The 24,581-nt window shown below is 41.2% G+C and overlaps 1 protein-coding gene across 1 annotated transcript in view; it reads right to left on the bottom strand.

Annotated features, from left to right (window-relative positions):
- LOC306866843 (N-acetyl-beta-glucosaminyl-glycoprotein 4-beta-N-acetylgalactosaminyltransferase 1-like) overlaps positions 1 to 24,581 on the bottom strand; it is a gene marked incomplete at both ends in the record, with an annotated part of 122,444 nt that overhangs the window by 67,624 nt on the left and 30,239 nt on the right. Inside the window, one exon of the mRNA XM_079412230.1 lies at positions 2,768 to 2,866. Coding sequence (XP_079268356.1) covers positions 2,768 to 2,866 — 99 coding nt within the window. The remainder of the gene's footprint in view (positions 1 to 2,767; positions 2,867 to 24,581) is intronic.

Here is a 24,581-nt window from a genome sequence, read left to right as displayed (position 1 = left end):
GGCTTTGCCCAGCTCTCTAGTCTAAATCATTGCAAATGGTCCTGCCCAACCGCCCTCCTCCTCGGCCAAAGCCATTCTGTTTCTCGGCCTCGCCTCCGCTGTCTCCCTTCAGCTCATCAGCTTATCCAATGGTTTATTTCATTTTGTTTTATTTCAGTTATTTATACAGGGACAATGCACAACAAAAATGTTGTGCCAGAGTTAACTATAAAGCTAATTTGTATCTGCAGTTCCTAGGAAGGATGTTGTTATAAAATTACAAAATTCAGTCACAAACAATACAATACATAACACATACAATATCACATCTTACTCCATTAAATTAAAAAGTCAAGTCAATGATCACATATTTGATTTTCCTTAAGCCATACCTTAAGCGTAGTTCTAAAAATACTAAATGTTGTACACTCTCTAATATAAACAGGTATTAAATTCCATCTTTCTGCTGCTCTAACTGAAAAAGCTGATTGTCCAAAAACAGTTTTCTTAAATTTAGTTGAACAGTCACCTCTAACTGATTACCTAGTCTGCCTGATATTGTCCTTACAGAAAGTCACACATTGTTTAAGAGGTGGTAGGGCAAGATCATGAAATAGTTTGTAAATCAAACACACATCAGCAAAAAAAAAAAAAAAAAATGTCAATTGTCAAACGTCAATAATTTATCATTTTTAATAATATTGCAATGATGGTAACTCCTTGGCTTTTTACCTAAAATTTTCACAGCTTTATAAATAGTATATAATGGTTTTAACGTAGTTGTACTTGTATGGGATCAACTTGTAGCACAGTCAGATAAATGAGGAAGGATCATTGTATGCATAAGCATCCACAGGTAATTGATGCCTAATATTCCTGAAGATTATCAAGCTTGCTTGATTTTTATTTTTTATTTTTAATCGAAGTTAGAATCCATCATCCCCATCATACCCAAATATTTAAAATGCTCAACAATATTTATTACCTCTCCTTTAACTAAAATATCTGGACAACGCTCATCAACTTTCTTGATCGATAAATACATTCCCACAGTTTTACTCCCATTAAGAGTAAGGCAAGAATGACATAGCCACTCTGAGACTTTGTTCAATACAGCGGTAAGTTTGATAGCAGCTTGTTCTTTTGTCTTAGCATAAGTATGGATGGATTCTCTGTATGGATCCACCTTGGGCTTCCCAGTCGTCAGCTCCACCTTGGTCTGTGGATCCCTCAGTTGCACCTCAAGCCTCCAAGCCCTAGTTTCCCTTGGCTCCACTATGGTTTGTCATCCCTCAGGCTCTGCTGAGCTCCCTTGTCACTCTGGCTCTGCCTTAGACTTACAAGTCTCTAGCTGTGCCTCAACCTTCCACCCCTCTGGCTCTGCAAGGTTCCTCCTTCGCTCTGGTTACACCATTGTCCTTGGTCATACCGACTCGTTCCTGGTCTGCCCTCTGTTTCCTCAGTTCAAGTTCTTGTGTCAACATTGATGGTTTGTGGTGTTCTCTTAAGTAGTTTCAGTAAAGTCTAATGCATCTAATTTTCTTGTGGATTCATACACACAGTACTGTGACAACTGTCATTTAAAAAAAAAATCTATTTAATGCATTAAAGTGCAAAAAAATTGACCCCAAACTTTTTAACAGTAGAAGGTTTTTTTTGTTGTTTATTTTTATTTATTTATTTTTATTAATAATTTTATTTATTTATTTTTAAATTTTTCCAGAAGTCACTTGTGGCAGTCCTGGCTCGCGTGGAAAGAAATAACACCTTCAAACGTTCTAAGTAAAACTGTAAGACAGATACAGTTGAACTAGACATCAGCAATCACCATGAACTGTCCCTGTATCTATACTATAAATACTATACAGTTGATCTCCACCGCTCCTGTTCGCCACCGTTCCTCGGATCCTCACAACCACCTGAGCCCTTCCCTTGATCACTACTAGAGATACTCACCACTTGGCTGCACTCACATTCTCCTCCCGGTTCCCCTCAGTGACTTTCATTAAAAAACCTCTGTTTGACCATATTCCTCCGTGTCTCCTAGTCTGTGTGCTGACAACAGTGTATAGAAAGGAGCAGATTTGACATTTTGTGATTTCTGCCACATCTTTTTAGATGACAACATTTATACTAATTGAAAATAATTATTAATTCATTTTCAAAAATACAAATTTAATCCATTTAAAATCCACTGGCTCAGTTTGACTGGCCATAAGGCTTCTGGTAGGTTCTGTGAGCTTCTGGCTCAGACGATGCCATTGACTTCAGCTCTCACTGACAAAACCAGTGAGAACTTAACTTAAATTACAAAAGTCACCTAAAATCCACTGAGCATTTAAGCTAGAAGTCAAATGCAAAAATAGTCGCCTCTTGGTGAGAAAAATCTCAGCAGCTTGGTAAGATCTGTTCCTACAGTGAGAGTTCTGTAATACTACTAATAGGCAGTTGTTAGCGTTAATGCAAGAGTGTTAATTCCTGATATTCAGGTGTTTGTGGGTGTCTAATTCGTTTATATCTGGAACAATATATAAGGGCTAAGCAGAACTGGCTGGTTCATCATCAATACAGCGCCTGTTGTTCTATCGTCTTTTCGGCCACCTGTTCATGTAATTTTAGCACGATTCCTGGAGGGATACTGAGCTATGGGAGGATGTGCCTCCCCAAGGAAATCACACACAAAGAGAGAGTGAGAGATTCACAGCTAAATCACACACTGTCAATGTGGGTTAGATTCTGTGTAGGAAAATAAAGTTTATGTATCTAACACTATAAAAGCATGTTTTACCTCTGGTTTCCATGGCAACCTGAGGAACTTCTGGGCAAGGAGTCTGCTCATCTCAGCATTGGTACGGCTCTCCTGTGCGGATTCATTGAGCTCTTCCCCCTGAAATAGCAGGAACAAGGAGTGCTCAGTGACCCTACATAAAGAGATGCCTCACAGACATTTTCATGCAACACTCAGCGGCTGCACTATACTTACTATAATCATACCACCCCAAAATACAGATTGTTCATTACAGATATTGATCTATTTGTACTTAATAATTAACCAACCAACCAAATGACATTAAATTAGAATGAGGAACAGTTGTGTTTAGCTTTATTTAAGTGTAACTGTTACACAATTGCTGCTGATGTTAAACATTTAGATATTTCAAACAAACATAAATATATAGTTATTTTAATTGAAACCTTATACACAAAATGTTTACTCATTGCACATGTTCCCATTTAGGAAACAATGAATATATATATATATATATATATATATGTATATATATATATATAGTCGTGGTCAGAATTATTGGCACCCTTGGTAAATATGATCAAAGTAGGCTGTGAAAATTTGTGTTGTTTTTGAGGTTTGTGTTTGGGTTATTGTACGGTTGGAAGATCCAAATATGGCCCATTATATGATTTCTAAGTCAGTCACTTGTTGATTTTTTATCTGTTGGAATTTGATTGAATCCATGATACCATGTGTCTAAACAAGATGTCCAGGACCTCCAGCAGAAATATACGCCCACAACATTAGTATTAGTAACAGAAGTATATTTCATTGTACACATGGGGTACAATCCCTGTGTGCACCAAACCAATCTTGAGTGTTTGCTGCTAAAAAGACCAGAAAAAGACAGTTTCATCTGACCATAGAAGCCAGTCCCAATTGAAGTTCCAGTCGTGTCTGACAACTGAATATGCTGGAGATTGTTTTTGGATGAGTGAGGAGAATTTTTCTTGAAACCCTCCCAAACAACATGTGGTGATGTAGGGGCTGTTTGACTATTTTTTTTGTAAGGTTTTCTGACCCCAAAACTCAACCTTTCTCTACAATTCTCCAGCTGTTGTCCTTGAAGAGTCTTTGGGCCACTCAAACTCTTCTCCTCACTGTGCATTAGGACAATATAGACACATGCCCTCTTCCAGGCAGATTCATAACATTTTCTGTTGATTGGAAATTCTTAATTATTGCCCTGATGGTGGAAATGGGCATTTTCACTGCTCTAGCTCTTTTCTTAAAGCCACTTCACTAAGGTTTATTTTCAGAGCTTTCTTTGATCATATTTACCAAGGGTGCCAATAATTCTGACCACGACTGTATATATATATATATATATATATATATATATATACAGTGCCCTCCATAAGTATTGGAACAGTAAAGACAAAATTGCTCTGTTGGCTGTGGAGTCATTTGCAAATATGATTAAAAGATGAATATGAGACAAAACTACAGCATGTCACATTTTATTATTAGCCGTTTCAACACATACATGTTTTACCAAATGAAAAGAACAGCACTTTTAGAGCTCATCCCACTCATTGATGTGAGGATAAGTATTGGGACAGTTGAAAATAAGGCAGATATAAAAGATTAAAAGCTATTATTTAGTTGCAGATCCCTTGCGCACAATCACAGCAGTGAGTCTGTGACCCATAGACGTCACCAGACTCTTGGTCTCATCCTTTGAAATACTTTTCCCAGCCTTTAATGCAGCCAATTCCAATTGTTGCTTGTTTTGGGGAGTTTCTGCCTTTACTTTCCTCTCCAACTGGTGAAATTCATGTTCAATAGGATTTAAATCTGGAGATTGACTTGGGCAATCTAAGACTTTCCATTTCTTTGCCCTTATAAATTCCTTGACTGAACTGGCAGGGTGTTTTGGGTCATTGTCCTGATGCAATATGAAGCACTTCCCAATGAATCTGGTGGCATTTTCTTGAATATTGGTAGGCAAGATGGGTTTGTACCCTTCCAAATTCATTCTGCTACTGTCATCATACATTAAGTCATCAGTAAATTTGAGAGGGCCTGTTCCAGAGGCAGCCCATGCCACGACACCACCTCCACCATGCTTTACAGATGAGGCTGTATGCTTGGGATCATTGCAGTTCCCTTTTTTCGCCACATTTTTGCTTTCCCATCACTTAGATAAAGGTTCATCTTTGTCTCATCGGTCCATAAACACAGTTCCAAAACTCTTCTGGCTCACCTTTGTGCTTTTTTGCAAACTCTAATCTTGCCTTTCTATTTTTGGTGCTGGTCAGAGGTTTGCATCTTGCTGTGTAGCATCTGTAATTCTGTGTCAAAGTCTCCTGAGGACAGTAAATTGTCAGAGCATCACCCCAGCTTTCTGGAAGTTGTTGGTGATTTTACAGACATGTCTTTTAGGGTTCATGTTCACAGCTTTTATGATTTCTCTGTTATAAACTACTGTTGTTTTCTCAGCCGATCAGGTTGTTGTTGGTTGCTGGTGGTTTTCAAACTCTTAATTTCTCCATGCCCTTTGTTTTTGCTAGAGCTCTAACTGACTTCCTCTTTTCTTTTATCATCCAAATTGCTTGCTTTTCTCTCAAAGTCAGCTCCCTCATCTTCATCCTGGGTTGTGTGTGTCATCATCGAATGCAAGATTCAGAATGCAGAAGTAATGGATATAACTGATACGACACATTCCCTGCTTTTAATATCTGAATTAATGCAACAGTATTAATGCAATAGAACACAGCTGATCACTTAGAAAGACCTGTAACTGTTCCAATACCTATGCTCACATCAGATGACGGGATGAAACTACTCTAGACATTACACAAAATGTTTCCATCCAGCTGAGAGCCACTACAAATCACATTTAAAGTGACTGGAAGAGTTCAAAAAGCACTGTCTGTGAATTAAACTGTGATATTAAGGGCTGAAAGCAGGAAAAGCACTTAAAGGAGACGTATTATGCCCCTTTTTACAATGTGTAATATAAGTCTCTGGTGTCCCCAGAATGTGTCTGTGAAGTTTCAGCTCAAAATACCCCACAGATCATGTATTGGTGGATGACTGAAGAATTCTTTCCCTGGTGAAGAAAATACCCTTCACAACAGTTGGCCAGATCAAGAACACTCTCCAGGAGGTAGGTGTATGTGTGTCAAAGTCAACAATCAAGAGAAGACTTCACCAGAGGGAATACAGAGGGTTCACCACAAGATGTAAACCATTGGTGAGCCTCAAAAACAGGAAGGCCAGATTAGAGTTTGCCAAACGACATCTAAAAAAGCCTTCACAGTTCTGGAACAACATCCTATGGACAGATGAGACCAAGATCAACTTGTACCAGAGTGATGGGAAGAGAAGAGTATGGAGAAGGAAAGGAACTGCTCATGATCCTAAGTATACCATCTCATCAGTGAAGCATGGTGGTGGTAGTGTCATGGCGTGGGCATGTATGGCTGCCAGTGGAACTGGTTCTCTTGTATTTATTGATGATGTGACTGCTGACAAAAGCAGCAGGATGAATTCTGAAGTGTTTCGGGCAATATTATCTGCTCATATTCAGCCAAATGCTTCAGAACTCACTGGACGGCGCTTCACAGTGCAGATGGACAATGACCCAAAGCATACTGCAAAAGCAACCAAAGAGTTTTTGAAGGGAAAGAAGTGGACTGTTATGCAATGGCCAAGTCAATCACCTGACCTGAATCCGATTGAGCATACATTTCACTTGCTGAAGACAAAACTGAAGGGAAAATGCCCCAAGAACAAGCAGGAATTGAAGACGGTTGCAGTAGAGGCCTGGCAGAGCATCACCAGGGATGAAACCCAGCGTCTGGTGATGTCCATGCGTTCCAGACTTCAGGCTGTAATTGACTGCAAAGGATTTGCAACCAAGTATTAAAAAGTGAAAGTTTGATTTATGATTATTATTCTGTCCCATTACTTTTGGTCCCTTAACAAGTGGGAGGCATATGCAAACTGTTGTAATTCCTACACCGTTCACCTGATTTGGATGTAAATACCCTCAAATTAAAGCTGACAGTCTGCAGTTAAAGCACATCTTGTTCGTTTCATTTGAAATCCATTGTGGTGGTGTATAGAGCCAAAAATGTTAGAATTGTGTCGATGTCCCAATATTTATGGACCTGACTGTATGTCACCTTTAAGCTCTTACTTCTGTCTGTGTTATGTTGAGTGGGTAGGGGTTAATGAATTGCACAACCTACATTGTAAGTTCATGGATGACTACAAAAAGGGATATTTGCACTACAGTGCTGCTGAAAAGGCAAACTACATTAGCTCACTTTAACGCAAGTTTTGTTTGTGTGTGTGTGTGTGTGTGTGTGTGTGTGCATATTAGGGATGGGAATAATACAAAAAGAAAAGTATTCTGGTTCCCTAACGATTCCATAAAAAAAAAAAAAAATTAGGAGTTGAAAGGAATAAATATTAGGGGGAAAAATCTGGTAATTTCATCACCAGATGATGAGATAACTTCAATTATAAATACAATTAAAACATTATAGCATTATAGGTGGCTTACTGTAAATGCCATCCAATGCAAATGATCTCTATACTAAAGAACAATACTAAGACAACAAAAATGTGGTAACAACTACAGTTCAAAAGTTTGGGATTGGTAAGTTTATGTTTTTGAAGAAATCTTTACTTGATTAAAAATACAGTAAAACAGTAATATTGATCCATTACTCCAGTCTTCAATGTCACTTGATCCTTAAGAAATTATTCTAATACCCTAAAGGCATTTTTAATGATTTCATGCCTAAGTGGCATACTGAAAAGTAAGGAGGTGGAGTTTAATCAAACTATTACATCATAAGCCCCTTTCACACAGTAATACCAGTAAATTTCCGTAAAATTACCAGAACGACTTTATGGGTAAATACAAAAATGCGCTTCTCACACAGGCAAGGATGTTCCGTCTTTTTACCTTTTAAAGCACCATTCAACAGTAAATTCTGTTGACATCATAAACCAGAAATGATCTCTAAACGACTGCACCTACCGGTGTTGTGTTAGTAAACATAGAGGGGTATATGCAATCCGCATTTTTGTTGTTTTTATTTTTGTATCAAACGTTCACATTCATGCAGCTGCTTTTGGCCCAGAGACATTGTATCAGACGACTTCAAACCAAACTACACAACACAGAGTAAATGCGTCATCGGTGTCAGAATGTTATGACTGGCCAAGAGTAGACGTCTTACATCAGCATGTTCTGAACTGGTACTTTGTCATACCGGTAATCTTCACACAGAGCAAATTACCGGTGATTTACTGGTATTTTTGAAAAGGTCCAGTTCACACATAACCGTTAATTTACCAGTAAAGACTGTATGTGTGAATGGGGTTATGAAATTAGACATTTCACAATCTGTCGTTTTGGTAGATTGGCTCCAATATAAGCTGTTTTTAGACTAACAAGAAAGTTTTGAGTTTTGAAACTTACAGGATATTTTTATAGTACACTCTTAAAAATAAAGGTGCTTTAAAAGGTTCTTCACAGCGATGACATAGAACAACACTCTTTAATTTTAAGAGGGTACAGTAACTTCTTATATGTCAACAGGAGTTATGATTACTCAGTTCATGACCTCTTTAAGCCTCACAGTTAGTTGATATGTGCTTTATTTACTAAAAATAATCAACTCAGTTATTCATTCGAGAATCAGCCTACACTAGTGGTGCTGCATGTTTTTATTCACTAAAAATAACTGACTCATAAATGTCATTTGTTCTGTAATTGGTCTGTACTGACCACACTGTCTGTTTAGTTCTATAGACATAACAGAGAATTGTAGTACAGTATTCAGTCTGCATCGGCTTCAAGACAAATTAAAGCCACTTTCAGCTAAAGAAAATAATGAAGACAAGCCTAAAAGCTCATCTATCCCAATTAAGCTACGTGCCCCTGTCATGCAGTCCAGAAGGAAGGCTTCATCCCTGCTAATGGCGTCCAAGCAATCGGCCTCCCTGCTGTTCTGCAAGCCCGGTGCAACCCACTGCTGTCTAAGTGTTTGGTAGATCTGACCTCAACGTAAGACCGAGGGCAGATCTCATAAATAAATGAGCTCTGGATCTCCTCTCCGCTCTCTGACAAGACAGCAATGATAACCAGATGGCTCTCACCAACACCCTGGAAACAGATCCTAGGACTATCAGCAAGGTTAATGAATTCTCCTTATTTACATTAGCAAGGCAGAACGGGGCGAGAAGAGACAAGGCTTATTTATTGTGAGCTGTGACAGACAATACAGGGGGATGGGGGGATGGCAATCATCATCATTATTTAGTTTGCTGGGGACTATACACAGAGATGTTCATCCGCAAGAGACGGCGACTTTCAATTTAGGTTTTCCCTGCCATTAATCAGGGGACACAGATGCAGACGAATCGGAGTATGACAGTAGGAGGATGTTTTACTGACAATCAGTCACGAGCGAATAGCTCCGCTACAAAAGAGTCCATATGAGGATAACAGGAGAGGAGGAGGATAGAGACTCAAAGGACAGAAACTGAAGAAAAAGATGGACATATAATTGGGAAATTTTTTGAAAGCTCCTTTCTAATGTTCTGTGGGTAAACTTTGTCCTACTTGCCATGACAATTTCTGACGAATCGATTTTTTTATTTTTTATTTTTTACATAGAGCAGACAAACTACAAGAGTAGAAAAACTAAAGAAAACACAAGATGGCAATTCTGTAATGAGTGAACAAGACAAATCAGAGTCACATTTAAAAAGTACATACACTACCATTCAAAAGTTTTACAATATAAGATTTTTTAATACTTTTATTTAGCAATGATACATTAAATCGATCAAAAACAACAGTAAAGACCGTCTCAGGTTACGTATGTTACCATGGTTCCCCGAAGGGAACGAGACGCTGCGTCCAAAAATGCTTTGGGAACTCCTTCAGCGTGACCGTGCTCTGAATCACATGTGCAATCAGTCCAATGGAAGGGCGAGGCGTCACGGGCGGGGTGACGTCACGACCAGGAAGCTTAAAAGCACGTGCGGCGGAGCCAGCATCAGCTTCTAGGAATGAAGCAAGCGCTGGCAGGGATGCCGGAAGTGTGGCCTCGAGACGCATCTTCTCGTTCCCTTCTGGGAACCATGGTTACATACGTAATCTGAGAGATTCCCCTTCAGGAACTCAAGCTGCGTCCGAAAACGCTTTGGGAACGAGATACCCACGCTGCCAGACTGACAAGTCCCTGCCCAGTGTGTACTAGGACGAGCGAACAGAAGAGCCCGGAGTGGCTCGCATGTCGAGGCCATAGAACCTCATGAAAGTGAGGGGCATGGACCACCCAGCAGCGTTGCAGATGTCCTGCATCGACACACCTGCTAAGAAAGCCTTGGAGGCCGCCACACCTCGGGTTGTGTGAGCTCTGACTCCCATCGGCGAGGGGAGCTGAGAGGACTCATAGGCAGAGTTAATCGCATCCACTATCCACCTAAGAGAGGATGTAGTGCACTATGTGTCCAAAATTTTATTTATTTCCCCTCATAAAAATACCACCCCCCCACCCATAACTGAACACCTGTTTTGTACACCCCCACCCGTCTTAGTGGCCATCGGTTTCATCCACCCCAGTGATCTTAAGGAATTTATGGCAATGTGTGTGGGGCCAAAGTTATGTGGTTTAAACTTTAAATGGTGAAATTGTGTTAAATGGGATAAAGGGAAGTTTTTATGAAAGTGTTTTCACATACATATCAAGAAAAAAGATCAAACATGAACGTAAAACGCCTGTTTTTTCTCTACAAGTCAAGACGTGCTAGTGTTGTTAAAACAGTTTTAGGAAAAACATAGAAAATAAAACAAAAAAGCATTGACATGTTAGTTAAACAATACGTGAGTTTTTTTCTATCATTAGAATTTAAAACTAGTTAGCTTGACAACGTTAAAAAGAAGAAGAGGTGAGCGAGTTCGTTCATCTTTAACAAAAAAGCATCGGACGCGTTAGTTAAAACAATAAGATTTATTTGTTAAAATCTGTCGTACTTTTTTAAAAAGTTTGAATTTATAACAGATACAAAGTTAAATAGTATAGAGTTGTTTTATCTTACCGTGATGTGAAATAAAAATATCAGACTGTTAAAACAATAGTATAATATACTTGTAACAATCTTGTAACATTACAATTTAAAACTAGTTGTCACAAGTTATAAAATGAAAAGACCACAAGTTTTCTTTTAAATATTCACCTCTAACCCACAGGAAAATGTTGTTTTATTTTATTTTAGTTTAGTTATTCACACTTATGACCTTTTATTTACTCTTTGATTTTGTCAATCTTAAAACTTGTAGTGTGATATGTCAGTTAAAATACACATGTTCGAGAACAAACTGAAATGAAAGCAAATGTTTTGGATTTTCATACGTAATTAGACGCCTAAACTATTTTTACAACATCTTACAAAAATGTAAATATTTTGTCTCACGCAGAGCGACGAAATGAGAAAGGTTGCTGCGTGTCTGGCCTTATGATCAGTGAAACGTCCTTATCTGATCAAGAGGGCCGTTGTAAAATATCTAAAATTTCTGGGATTCGACTCATTTGCAATCTAATGAGTTTTTGAGGGGATCTGGCATCGTAAACTTTGTTAGAACGTTAGGTAAAAAGTTTGTTGATCAAAACAGAACATCTTTCTAAGATGTTCGGCGATATTATAATGAATTTATAATCTATTCGAATGTGGTTTCAAACTGATGTTCAGGATGAGATGAGATGAGATGAAGAAGTCGATAACAACAAACTTAAATAAATAGAGGTCCCCAAAGATGATTGTTTTAATAAGATGGTCTGCGCTGTTGGAAAAATCACACACACACACATCTGAGCATGCTAAATTTTAAATACAAGCAAAATCGTATATGTTGTTTTTACTTTTTGTTGTTATTTAAGAAATGTTTTCATTTTAATCTAGACTGTAGATAGTATGTGTACTATAAAATAACAAATATACATTTCACTTAAAACTTCTCAGTAAAATAATTACATCTACAGTTTTAAACATGTTTAAAAAGTTTTAAACACATTGTGTGTCACTAAAGTAAGTCATGATGTCTACTGTCTTTAAACTTTAGTTTTATTCTTCAATCTCTTTAAAATAGCCTGATGATAATGCACCCAAGTGGTTTTCTCACATGAGTAGATAACTCTTTGGTTGTCTTTGTAACAAACACATAATTTTTACTTCAGAAAAGTTTTTGAAATGTATGACTGAACTTTTCTCATTTGACAGACCTACATTTCAAATTATTTACCCGAGGTGTTTAACAGCCAGAGGGAATACATGTTGTTTTCTAATGTTCATAGGAACCTTTATTGGTGTAAATTTCTCACCTAGAGCACAAAAATTGTACATTTTGACTATTTGACTCTTTTGTAGGTATCACATAATTTGATATGGTTTACTAAAAGATTAAAGCACCAGCATCTGTGTTTTCAGCATGAAAGAGATGTACAAGGATGTTTCAACTATTATCGTCATTTTCTTTTTGACCCTAATAAACTGGTAATGAATTTTCTATGGCAAGTGATACAATGTACAGTTATCATACTATGTGCGTAAATAGCTGTGCTAAAACATTTATGAGTATTTTTCCATGCCAACAGATTCTAAGAATAACAATCTTTTGTAAATTTTAGTCATATCAACATTTCTGATGACCGTTCACAATTTGTTTGTTGGATTGTGTATGTTTTTAGGTGAAGACAGCTCTTTGTGAGCTGTCATCATAATATGTATAAATGAAAATCAAGAAATTAAGTAACAGTCTTTTTTTCTTTAAGATATTTGTAATTACAGACTAAAAGCTTTATAAAACAATTGAGTGTATGCATCTGACTTTCTCTTCAAAACACAATAAACATTCTTATGGCTTTTTTTAAATGTGTTGAACAACTGGTTTTGGGGGAAAACCATATAGTGTTGTTTTTCTAAGTTATGATGCTTGTACTTAATCACATCTTTAACTAAAACATTTTTTATTCAAACTCTCTCACGCGCGCACACACACACACATATAGTATAATAAAACATAAACACTCACAGATGTTAAGTATGTGTAAAACATATGTAAAGTTCAATATTACTGTTAAAAATAGTATAATAAAACACAAACACTCATATAAAAACAAACACAAACATACACACAAAACACAAATACTCAAACAAACAGTCCTACAGTTAAATATTTAGACTTTTATGTTGTGTATTTATGTTTTAATCTTTACAAGATGATGAAAAGCAGTATGATTAAACAATGATATAACTTTCATTTTTACACACGTTTTTAAATCTTTCAAACCTAAAAACATGATGCTCTAAAGCGAGGTTTAGAAGCAGGCAAACAATCCTCTGATTAACGCAAGACACTTACAGAGATTTTTCTTTATGAATTTGACCTATATTAGACTGAAAATTACTTGTCATAAGGTTGTTTGCAACAAAGGTAATTCTATAAAGTGGCACAAATGTCTCTCAGAATCTTTACAACAGATTAGACTTTCTTTCTCACTTTAAAAAAGGAATTATTAACCGCAGAGTTTAAATGCAGCATTTTTTCACAGTATAATGTTTTATTAAAATAAAAACAACTGGTCTATATAGGTTTATTTGACTAAGATTTGATCAAATAACTGATATAAGAAACATGCAAATATTCGATAAATCCACAAACTGACGTGTCTGATGGTTTGTGATGACATAAATATCTTACTTATACAGATGTGTTAAGGTGTTAAGTATCTGTAAAAATAGTTTAAAAAGTCATCTTTTTTAGCTTTCATTTAGGATTTGTGTCCACGCTCAAGTGGTTTTTGTGTAACAGAATCCTGCGACAAATGAAAATAGAATGCGTGAAAAGAATGTTGTTAAACGTTATTGTTTCGCTGGACTAAAAGTGCTCGCTGGGATGTTGTTCTGTGGACCCTTACCTCTCTAACTAAACTGGGATTTCAGCAGTGGACGCGTTTGTGGCTCGTTATTACAATGATGATGGTACGTGCTGCTTTTTTATTCTCCATGTTTTGATGTGTACTGCTTACGCAAATGTAGCAAATACATTGCTTATAAGCTTTCCATCGGAAAACAGCGATCTGTCGTCGATGCTTGAGGCTTAGACCTTCAGAATGATATATAGTTTGCCAAGATTAATGATATTCTTTCACGTTAAATTCATTCATAAACATTAAACTAGTGGGGAAAAAAACGCTTCAGTGCGCCGTCGCTCTGGTAAACGTTAACAGGTTAAAACTGTAGATGTAATTATTTTACTGAGAAGTTTTAAGTGAAATGTATATTTGTTTTTTTATAGTACACATACTATCTACAGTCTAGATTAAAATGAAAACATTTCTTAAATAACAACAAAAAGTAAAAACAACATACGATTTTGCTCGTATTTAAAATTTAGCATACTCAGATTTGTGTGTGTGTGCGTGTGTGTGATTTTCCAACAGCGCAGACCATCTTATTAAAACAATCATCTTTGGGGACCTCTATTTATTTAAGTTTGTTGTTATCGACTTCTTCATCTCATCTCATCTCATCTCATCCTGAACATCAGTTTGAAACCACATTCGAATAGATTATAAATTCATTATAAATACTCAATTCTCAACTTTACCTAACTTCATCAGATGTGTCATAAAAGGTTCAATAGGGCACACATCCTTTGACCAGTTAGTGAACTCCTGCCTAAACCTTTGACAGAGTTCACACTCGCAGGTGCACGTCATAAAATGGTTAACACGGATGTCCTTTGATCGCCGAACATCTTAGAAAGATGTTCTGTTTTGATCAACAAACTTTTTACCTAAAGTTCTAACAAAGTTTACGATGCCAGATCCCCTCAAAAACTCATTAGATTGCAAATGAGTCGAATCCCAGAAATTTTTGATATTTTACAACGGCCCTCTTGATCAGATAAGGACGTTTCACTGATCATAAGGCCAGACACGCAGCAACCTTTCTCATTTCGTCACTCTGCGTGAGACAAAATATTTACATTTTGTAAGATGTTGTAAAAAAAGTTTAGGCGTCTAATTACGTATGAAAATCCAAAACATTTGCTTTCATTTCAGTTTGTTCTCGAAACATGTGTATTTTAACTGACATATCACACTACAAGTTTTAAGATTGACAAAATCAAAGGGTAAATAAAAGGTCATAAGTGTGAATAACTAAAATGAAATAAAACAACATTTTCCTGTGGGTTAGAGGTGAATGTTTAAAAGAAAACTTGTGTAACCTAATTTTTAAAACGAAAAATGTCTGGGTTATATAGTGCGGCAGAAGTCTTAAGCTTGACAAAAATCAAAGGGTTAATAAAGAACTTATGGCACTTAAAATAAGACAAAACAAACAACATTTTTCCTGCGGGCGTTTGTTTAGAAGAAAACTTGTGTAACCTTGTGTAAAGTGAAGAGTGTTAAGATGAATACTGAATGGTTTCATTAATTAAGAAACGCTAAAGATTTATTAAAAATAACTTAAAAACGTTACTTTGTTTAATTCTTTTAAATCTTCGCGTCGGTCTCTCCTTGCAGCGTTAGGGGGTGGTGATGTAGGTGTGGCCTGACCGCAGTGCTCGTAACATCATTCTCAGTTTGACACAGAAGTGAGAGGTTATCTGAGGGACGCTGCATAAATAGGCTGGTCTTTTCAATTTTATAACTTGTGACAACTAGTTTTAAATTGTAATGTTACAAGATTGTTACATTACAAGTACATTAAGTATCTTATACTATTGTTTTAACTTTGTATCTGTTATAAATTCAAACTTTTTAAAAAAGTACGACATAGATTTTAACAAATATATCTTATTGTTTTAACTAACGCGTCCGATGCTTTTTTGTTTTATTTTCTATGTTTTTCCTAAAACTGTTTTAACAACACTAGCACGTCTTGACTTGTAGGGAAAAAAACAGGCGTTGTACATTTAACGTACATGTTTGATCTTTTTTCTTGATATGTATGTGAAAACACTTTCATAAAAACTTCCCTTTATCCCATTTAACACAATTTCACCATTTAAAGTTTAAACCACATAACATTGACCCCACACACATTGCCATAAATTCCTTAAGATCACTGGGGTGGATGAAACAGATGGCCACTTAGACGGGTGGGGGTGTACAAAACAGGTGTCCAAACAGGTGTTCAGTTATGGGTGGGGGGTGGTATTTTTATGAGGGGCAATAAATACAATTTTGGACACATAGTGCACTACATCCTCTCTCACCTACTGAGGGTCTGCTTCGTAGCAGGAAGACCCCTCTTAGGGGGACCAGAGCACACAAGCAGTTGATATGTGCTCGCACTGGGCACATACAATTAAGCTTCTGCTGGTCTGGCTCCCTGAAGGGAGGAGGACAGAAGGCCTGAAGTACGATGGGCTGTGGTGTAACGGAGGGAACTTTAGGTACATACCCCGCTCGAGGGTAGAGAAAAACTTTGGCCATGCCGGGCACAAAGTCAAGATAGGCAGGGGCCACTGATAGGGCCTGAAGATCACCAACTCTCTTGAGAGAGGAAATAGCCAAAAGGAAGGTAGTCTTGATAGTGAGGAGTCTGTCAGAAATCTCCTCGATGGGCTTGAAGGGAGCCTTGCAAAGAGCCTCTAGCACCACAGCCAAGTCCCACGTGGGGACACGTGAACATACCGGCGGCTTCAGCCTCAGCGCACCGTGGAGGAAACGTGTAACAAGGGGGTGTCTACCCACTGACTGACCACCGATAAGCCAAGTCAGATGGCGGCCCCTCCACAGACCACGGGCAGGGTGGCCACTCATGACCACTCCCCAACCGGTGAGGGATGCATCCGTTGCTAATGTTACACGGCGACAAGGAGCTCCCAGCACCAGGCCCTGGGACAAGAACCAAGGTTTCCTCCACATGTCTAAGGCACGTATGCATCGTCTTGTGACCCTGAAGGTGCGGAGTGGGTTTCCCCTCGGGGAGAACCCCTTGGTCTTGAGCCACCACTGTAGGGGTCTCATGTACAGCAGGCCAAAAGGTATCACGTTGTACACAGCTGCCATCAGACCCAGCAGTCTCTGAAACTGCTTGACAATGAGTGACTGGCCTTCTTTCACTCTCTTGACTGCTGTGGCACGTATGCATCGTCTTGTGACCCTGAAGGTGCGGAGTGGGTTTCCCCTCGGGGAGAACCCCTTGGTCTTGAGCCACCACTGTAGGGGTCTCATGTACAGCAGGCCAAAAGGTATCACGTTGTACACAGCTGCCATCAGACCCAGCAGTCTCTGAAACTGCTTGACAATGAGTGACTGGCCTTCTTTCACTCTCTTGACTGCTGTGAGGATCGACTCCATACGAGCAGGGGACAGACGTGCCTGCATCGTGGTCGAATCCCACACCAAGCCCAGATAAGTGGTCCTCTGTAATGGAGAAAGCACACTTTTCTTGGCGTTTAGCCTTAAACTCAGTTCTTTCATGTGGGCGAGAATGACATCTCGATGTCGATCCGCCGTCTGCTCTGATTGAGCTAGGATCAACCAATCGTTGATATAGTTCAGTATGCGGATGCCGCAGCGGGACCAGTGCTGCATCCACACACCTCGTGAAAGTACGGGGTGAGAGTGCTAGGCCAAAGGAAGAACCCGATATTGGTAAGCTTCGCCCCCGAAAGCAAACCTCAGGAACTTCCTGTGAGTGGGAAGGATGGAGACATGGAAGTACGCGTCCTTTAGATATATAACAAACCAGTGACAAACCTGTCCTCGGACCTGAGACACGACTGATTGTGATTGATTGTGAGCATCTTGAACTTCAGTCACATGACTGAGCGGTTCAGCTGACGCAGATCTAAGATGGGATGCAGCTCTCCATCCTTCTTTGGAACTATGAAGTACTGGCTGTAAAAGCCGGACTCTCTTTCGTGAGGAGGGACCACCTCGATGGCCTCCTTCCTCAGCAGCGTGTTGACTTCTTGTTCCAGAGTCGGAATGACCCCGCTGAATGGCGGCGGCGGAGCGCCGAATTGAATACGATAGCCTCTCTCTACCGTGTGCAAGACCCAACGAGATACATTTGGCAGTAGTTTCCACGCTGTCAAGTAATCTACTAAGGGAATCAGTCTCTCGAGACTGACCTCTGGTGTAATAGGAGTGGCTAGATCGGTGCCCCGAAGCGGCGCACCGGCAAGGGACGACCAATCTAACTGCTGTAGAGACCGCCGAAGAGGTGGCAAGCTTCTCAGCTCCATTACGTCTCCGGGCGGAAAGAACTGAGAATGATGCTCGCTGGGAACAGCTGCGCCCTGGAACACCGGCAGCGTTGGCAGACCGATCCCCTGAAGGCACTGAGGCGAGACGGGCACCCTGTAATGCGGTGTACACCGTTCCACCCCAGTAGGGGTTGCCCTCGGAAGTCCTGGGCCACATGCATCAGGACCTCTTCACCGAGGACCTTCTAGCCTGGATGATCTCTGCGGGGGCGCACGAGAGGCAACGCTCGGTTTTTGTGTGTCCCTATATGAGGAGCTGGTATGCGGAGGAGGCCGTCCCCGCCCAGCGACCTCCAGAGTTCGAGAATGGCGAGGGAGGAACTGCTGAAACGCCGCCGCTTGTTTACGGGCCTCCTGATACCCATTGACGACTGCATTGACAGCGTCGCCGAACAGGCCAGAAGGTGCAAGCGGGGCGTCCATAAGGCAGACCCGATCTTTATCTCTCATGTCTGAGAGGGTCAGCCAAAGATGCCTCTCTGCTGCCACTATAGCTGCCATGGAGCGCCCAATGGCACCGGCAGTCTCCTTGGTGGCACGGAGGGCTAAATCAGCGGTCCTCCTGAGTTCAGAAATACCTTGAACTCCTCGCCCAACTCCTTCAGCAGTTCGGCTTGGTATGCCTGTAACACAGACATTGTGTGCAGACACGCACCAGCCTGACCTGCTGCCGCATACCCAACGCAGATGTAGTACATAGCGGTTTGGTGGGCAAAGCCGGAGCCTTCAGAGATGATGCTACCCCGGGCGACAGATAACTCACGAGCGTCTGTTCGACCCGTGGCATCGCTCTGTACCCACGCTCACTCAATCGCCCACATTACCTTAGTAATCAGACGCGGGGATGAAGAGGCGGGCCGAGAATGGCTTAGCCCACAATCTCGACACCTCACTGTGGAGATCGGGGAAAAACGGGAGGCTCCGGTGTGGAGGTGGTGGCCTTGCTCGCAGAAAGCATTCGTCTAACCTGCTTCTCTGCGGCTCAGATTTTTTCTCGGCGGGCCAGTCGATGTCTAACTTAGCAACCGCTCGAGTGACCACCTCCAACAGCTCCTCATATTGGGGCGATTGAGGAGGCGAATCCTCGTCGACGTTCACCGCATCCAGATCAGCCTGCGAGCCCCACGATTGCAGCTGCCGCTCTGCCTCGGCAGCAGCGGGGCCAGCACCGTGAGGAGCACTCGCAAAGGCTCCCTTCTCAAAGAGAGCCCTCCGGGAGCGAAGTGTGCATAGCGGAAGCCGCTCACAATGTGGTCAGTCGGCTCCATCAAGAGCTGACTCCGCATGCTTCGCGCCCAGGCAGACCATGCACAAACTGTGTGTATCCCCGCTTGTGATGTAGCGAGGGCAGGGAGGAACACACAGCTTGAAACGTGATCCGTGATCGCCCTTATATTTTGACTTATGTGTAGCCTTTGACATAGTGCTTTTACTGAGAGGAATGACGAACAACACTAAATAAGACTCACAAAACAAGTATCAGACTGACAGACACACGGAGCGCTTGCTGAATGACAGAAAGCTGACGCCGGCTCCGCCGCACGTGCTTTTAAGCTTCCTGGTCGTTAAATCACCCCGCCCGTGACGCCTCGCCCTTCCATTGGATTGATTGCACATGTGATTCAGAGCGCAGTCACGCTGAAGGCGTTCTCAGAGCGCTTTCGGACACAGCTCGAGTTCCTGAAGGGGAAATAATGTTAGACAGTTACAAAATGTTTCTGTTTCAAATAAATGCTGTTTTTATGCATCAAAGCATCCTGAAAAAAAAAAATCTATTAGTTTCCACCAAAATATTAAGCAGCACTTAGAAATAAGAAAAAAGATAATTACAAGAAATGTTTCTTGAGCACCAAATCAGTATATTACAATGATTTCTGAAGGATCCTGTCACACTGAAGACCGGAGTAATGGATGCTGAAAATTCAGCTTTGCCGTTGCAGGAATAAATTACATTTTAAAATATATGACTTACTTAAAATTGTGATAATATTTCACAATATTGCATATAATAAATGCAGTCTTGATGAGCAAGAGACCCCAAACCTTTGAATAGTAGTTTATACTATGCAGTTGCCACATGTATGTGCATCATTAAATAATAATAATAAAATTATGCAATGTGACCTGATTTTGATTTCAGCTACACATAGATGCAACAGTAATTCTAAACCCGAAAATTACGGGTAGTGCATATTCTCTCTGTTCCACTCCCAATGCCACATGCTTTGAACTTATCATTTTCATATGACAGCTGAAAACAATTCAACCATCACATCTCCATACTGCATTTAAAATGATTTCATAACTTTGTTTAAAAAAAAGTTTAATCTAAAATGAATCAAATAGTTTCACACCAAAATAAAAAAAAAATCTACGACATGTTTGTTCAACCCTGTAAAAACCGGCCTAAAACTGTGACATATCCTGATTGTAAAGCAACATAGGGGTTTAGAAAAGCGGGTCTATAAATAAACAGGGATGGCTGCTTTGTGGTGTACAGGGAGTCTGTTCTGATCTCACCTTTTAATGTTATTCCATCTTTCATTTCAACTCTCCTGCAGCCTGGAGGCTTTCACCCCACTCGGCATGCCAATGCATTGAACTATCGCCAGAGCACAGATCACTAAAGAGTGACTATAGGATGAGGAAGAAAAACTCTCACCTTACAGTGGTTTGCATCCTGACAGCTGATATCAGTCTGCTGTTAAATAACGTTTGTGTCACACTTCGTAGGAGCAGGGAAAAGAGGAGGCGAGGAACCTCAAATAACTGACTTTAAGTCCCGCGTCCCGTGCCTCGCAACATCCAACGGGGGAGGGGGGGTGGGCGCTCTGGAGGCCTCCAGGGACCAGGAGACATGACTAACGGCCTCCAGGGAGGTGCCCGTTCCGGAACCCATGGCGGGTCAGGGGACTCGGGAGGCCATGGCGGAGCAGGGAGCTTGGGCGGCCATGGCGGGTCCGCCTCTGAGACCTGGGCCCCAGCCCCCGCCTCGGCCTCTACAGCAGTAGCCCTACTACACCCCCAAAGAAAAATGTATTGGGGGAAGTAGGGGCTTGATCGGGCTGGCGTTCTGGAGAAGCGGGCACTTGGGGGCGCTTGCGAGGAGCGGGCTCCTGGGGGCGCTCTGGAAGCACGGACTCTGGAGGAACGGGCCCTGGAGAGGCGGGCACTGGCGGAACTGGCCCAGGAGAGGCGGGCACTGGCCCTGGAGAAGCGGGCCCTGGAGGGCGCTTGCGAGGAGCTGACACTAGAGGGCGCTCTGGAGGTGCAGGTGTTGCAAAGCGCATACGAGGGTCCGGCACAGGAGGGTGCTCTGGGGGCGCAGGCACAACATAGTGCTTTCGGGGGGCTGGCACTGGGCTTGGGAGAGCAGAGACCGGCAGGCTTGCTATACTCTTTGCCAGCGGTGTTACTTTCCCCGCGAACGGCGGGCTTGCGTGGGCCGTGAATGGCGGCTGGAGCGGGATGATGAGGCTGGTGAATTTCCTTGACTTCTTTGTCGGAACCGTTAAGAAAGAGGATTAGGTTAATTAGCTCGATCAGGGGAAAATCACCTATGGGAAGATTGCAGCGTATAAACTCCCCATCCAACCCAAGCTGGAAACACGCACCTAGAGCGGCGTCATGCCAGCTCACCCGGTTGGCAAGCTCGAGGAAACCCTCCACATATCGCTCCAACCTCAGACCGCCCTGCCTTAAATCCCACAGAGCATCCTCAGTTCAAGTCTTCATTTTTGTCGGTACTGTTCCGGTCTTCTGTCACACTTCATAGGAGGCGAGGAACTTCATCAAATAACTGACTTTATTAATACAAACACTTTAGGGAACGCTGGAGACACGGAATGACAATAGAGACCGGACACAGAGGCAGGGAAGTAGAGGGCTTATAAACACTGGGGAAACTATATAATTAACGACACAAGGCTGGGGACTAATAAACTAATGAGGAGAACTAAACTAGAACAGGAAATTGACCAAATATGGGCACGAGAGGAGGGGAAACACAAGACACAGGAAGACAGGACTGACAGTTTGTCTCCAGTGATTACTTTCGCAAGAGCTCCATTTGGTGATGTAAATGATAGAGGAGCAATACGTTTGACATAAACAACAGATGTGATCTTTCTTCTTGAATTTTCAAGTGTAATTTTAGTCAACTGCACAACTTTTTTTACTCTGCTTAAAGTTTTATTTTTACTGCTAACACATTTATGCATGCTCTGTTCTCAGAACTGTTTTAACATGAAGATGATAACTTCCCAACACAAAAAAATAAATAAGAGAGAACACATCTAAAGAACAAATGCACATGCAGTGTTCACCTATTTGTGCCTCCACACACACACACACACACATGCACAAACAAAACACTGACCCAGATCACACAACCCAACCTAACACTCTTCAGATACTAGAGAAAAAGCAGACTCACTATAGCACTAGAACTCTTTGAATGATCTGAGTACAGCTCTGCAAAATCTCACAGCAGGATAGCGCTCTTTCAACACTTACCTGAGAGACTTACAACTTACAAGCTCTTGTAGGATGTTTGATCTAAAAATACTAGTATATTTTTAAAGAATGACTTGATGCCTGAATTTTCACAGGAAATGTCAACACTGTCAAAAATGTTAGACATTTTGAAAAATGATGTCAAACTTCTATAGTTAAAAACTTGTTATTGGATCAACAGTAAGGAACCGTACCATGTACAATGAACAAAATATATTTAATTTATAATGGAACAATATAACTTTACTGTAATACTACAGTATAGATTATATGGTTTGCAGAAGTTAAAAAGCACTACTATTGTATTTTGAAATGTATATTGTTTTCATTAAGACTTAGTCACCTTCCCAGAAGTCTCTAAGGATCTTTTTCATTATGTTTTAATTGTTTACTTTTTTGTTGTTATCAGTTACATCTGGGATATTATGTTGTTTAATATAATATGTATAATATGCTGTAATATGGAAGAGGTGTACTTTTGGTGATTATGTGAGTTGGACCTCAGCTCACCATTTTTATCATGAATGAATGTGATGATTTTAAAAGAAATGTCTTTTTGCGTAATTATGCAAAGGTGAATAATGTGAAACTGATTTTTTTCCATCGAGATCTGACCCCACAGCTCAAGTTTCTAGTTGTAAATCAGGTATGACATTTTTTTTTCTTACTTTCTCAATAATACATTTAATACAGTAATCTATACTGCATCTTTAATGATTACACCAAGAAACTTCTGGCATGATTATTTTTACAGTAAATAATATACAATTTTACAGTTTCTTTTTCTATGCACTATTTATCAAAAGAAGTGATTATGAGAGGTTTTTACACAGAATATGAAACTCACACTTGCTAAGCTGTAGGTGAATTAAGCAGAATACAATGTTGATGTCTTGGTTTCATTCAATATCTTTATAACTAGTGTGACGAGTGTCCCGAAGTGTCATCAGCGTCGCCCTGGAAACAAGCGAGGAACACCTGCCCATCCTCATCACAGGCTGATCGGTCACAGCTGCGGCTCATCAGGAGGTGGCTACATAAGCCACGTAAGCCCCACACACAAGGAGACTACTCCATGAGACCAAGCACTAACTCGCCCTCTCATTTCTCCCACAGACAGCAGCGTGTGACTGACCAGCCCCACTGGAACACTTCACGGATTCACTGCACTGGGAAAGGAAGAAGAGAGCACTCACCGCACTGGAGCACCCACAAGGACCCTTTTCCCCCGTTGTTGCCCATCACTCCTCCTCAATAAAGCCACCCTTTGGGGCCTTTAACCTGCCTTCCCTGTCGTGTGATTCCTCACCCCGTTACACTGGTGGAGAATGCGGGCAGATTCATGAAGAATTACCGACAAGCAATTTCCCTGACCTCATCTTTTTTTTTCCTTTGTTGTTCAGGCGGGCGCTCCTCCCCTCACCATGGACAAAATCCTCCAGCGGGGGATTAGCATCCGGTTAGCATCCGCCAGCAGCAGATCGTTGAGCACCTTGCCACCCGTCAAGGAGAGACGGAGCAAGGGCTCGCGGCTTTGCAAGCTGCCGCTCAACGCGTTCCGCTGCGGACCCCCGAGTGCAAGCCACAAAATTGCTCCCCAAGATGACCCTGCATCACGATGTGGAAGCTTTCCTTCAAATGTTTGAGCTAACGGCAACCTCTGAAGGGTGGCATCCCGATGACTGGGCACGGGCGTTAGCTCCCCTGCTGACGGGTGAAGCTCAGTGCACGTTCTCCACTCTTCCCACCACCTCTGCCGGCCAGTATGCGGAGGTTAAGAGGGAGATCCTCGCCCGTGTGGGATTATCACCTATCTGTGCCGCTCAGTACTTCCACGAGTGGGAATATAAGCCCCGTCTGCCAGCCCGTGCCCAGGCCGCCGAACTCACGCGACTTGCGCAACATTGGCTGTTGGAGGGGGCGTCATCAGCCAGTCAGGTGGTGGAACGCGTGGTGATAGGTCGTCTGCTTCGAGCCCTTCCCCACTCCCATCGACAGGGAGTTGGAATGAGGAACCCAACCACCACCCTGGAA

Source organism: Barbus barbus, assembly GCF_936440315.1.
Source record: "Barbus barbus genome assembly, chromosome: 1".
NCBI lineage: Eukaryota > Metazoa > Chordata > Actinopteri > Cypriniformes > Cyprinidae > Barbus > Barbus barbus.
The sequence above is the reverse complement of the archived record's forward strand: the minus strand, read 5'-3'. Positions and strand labels throughout refer to the sequence as shown.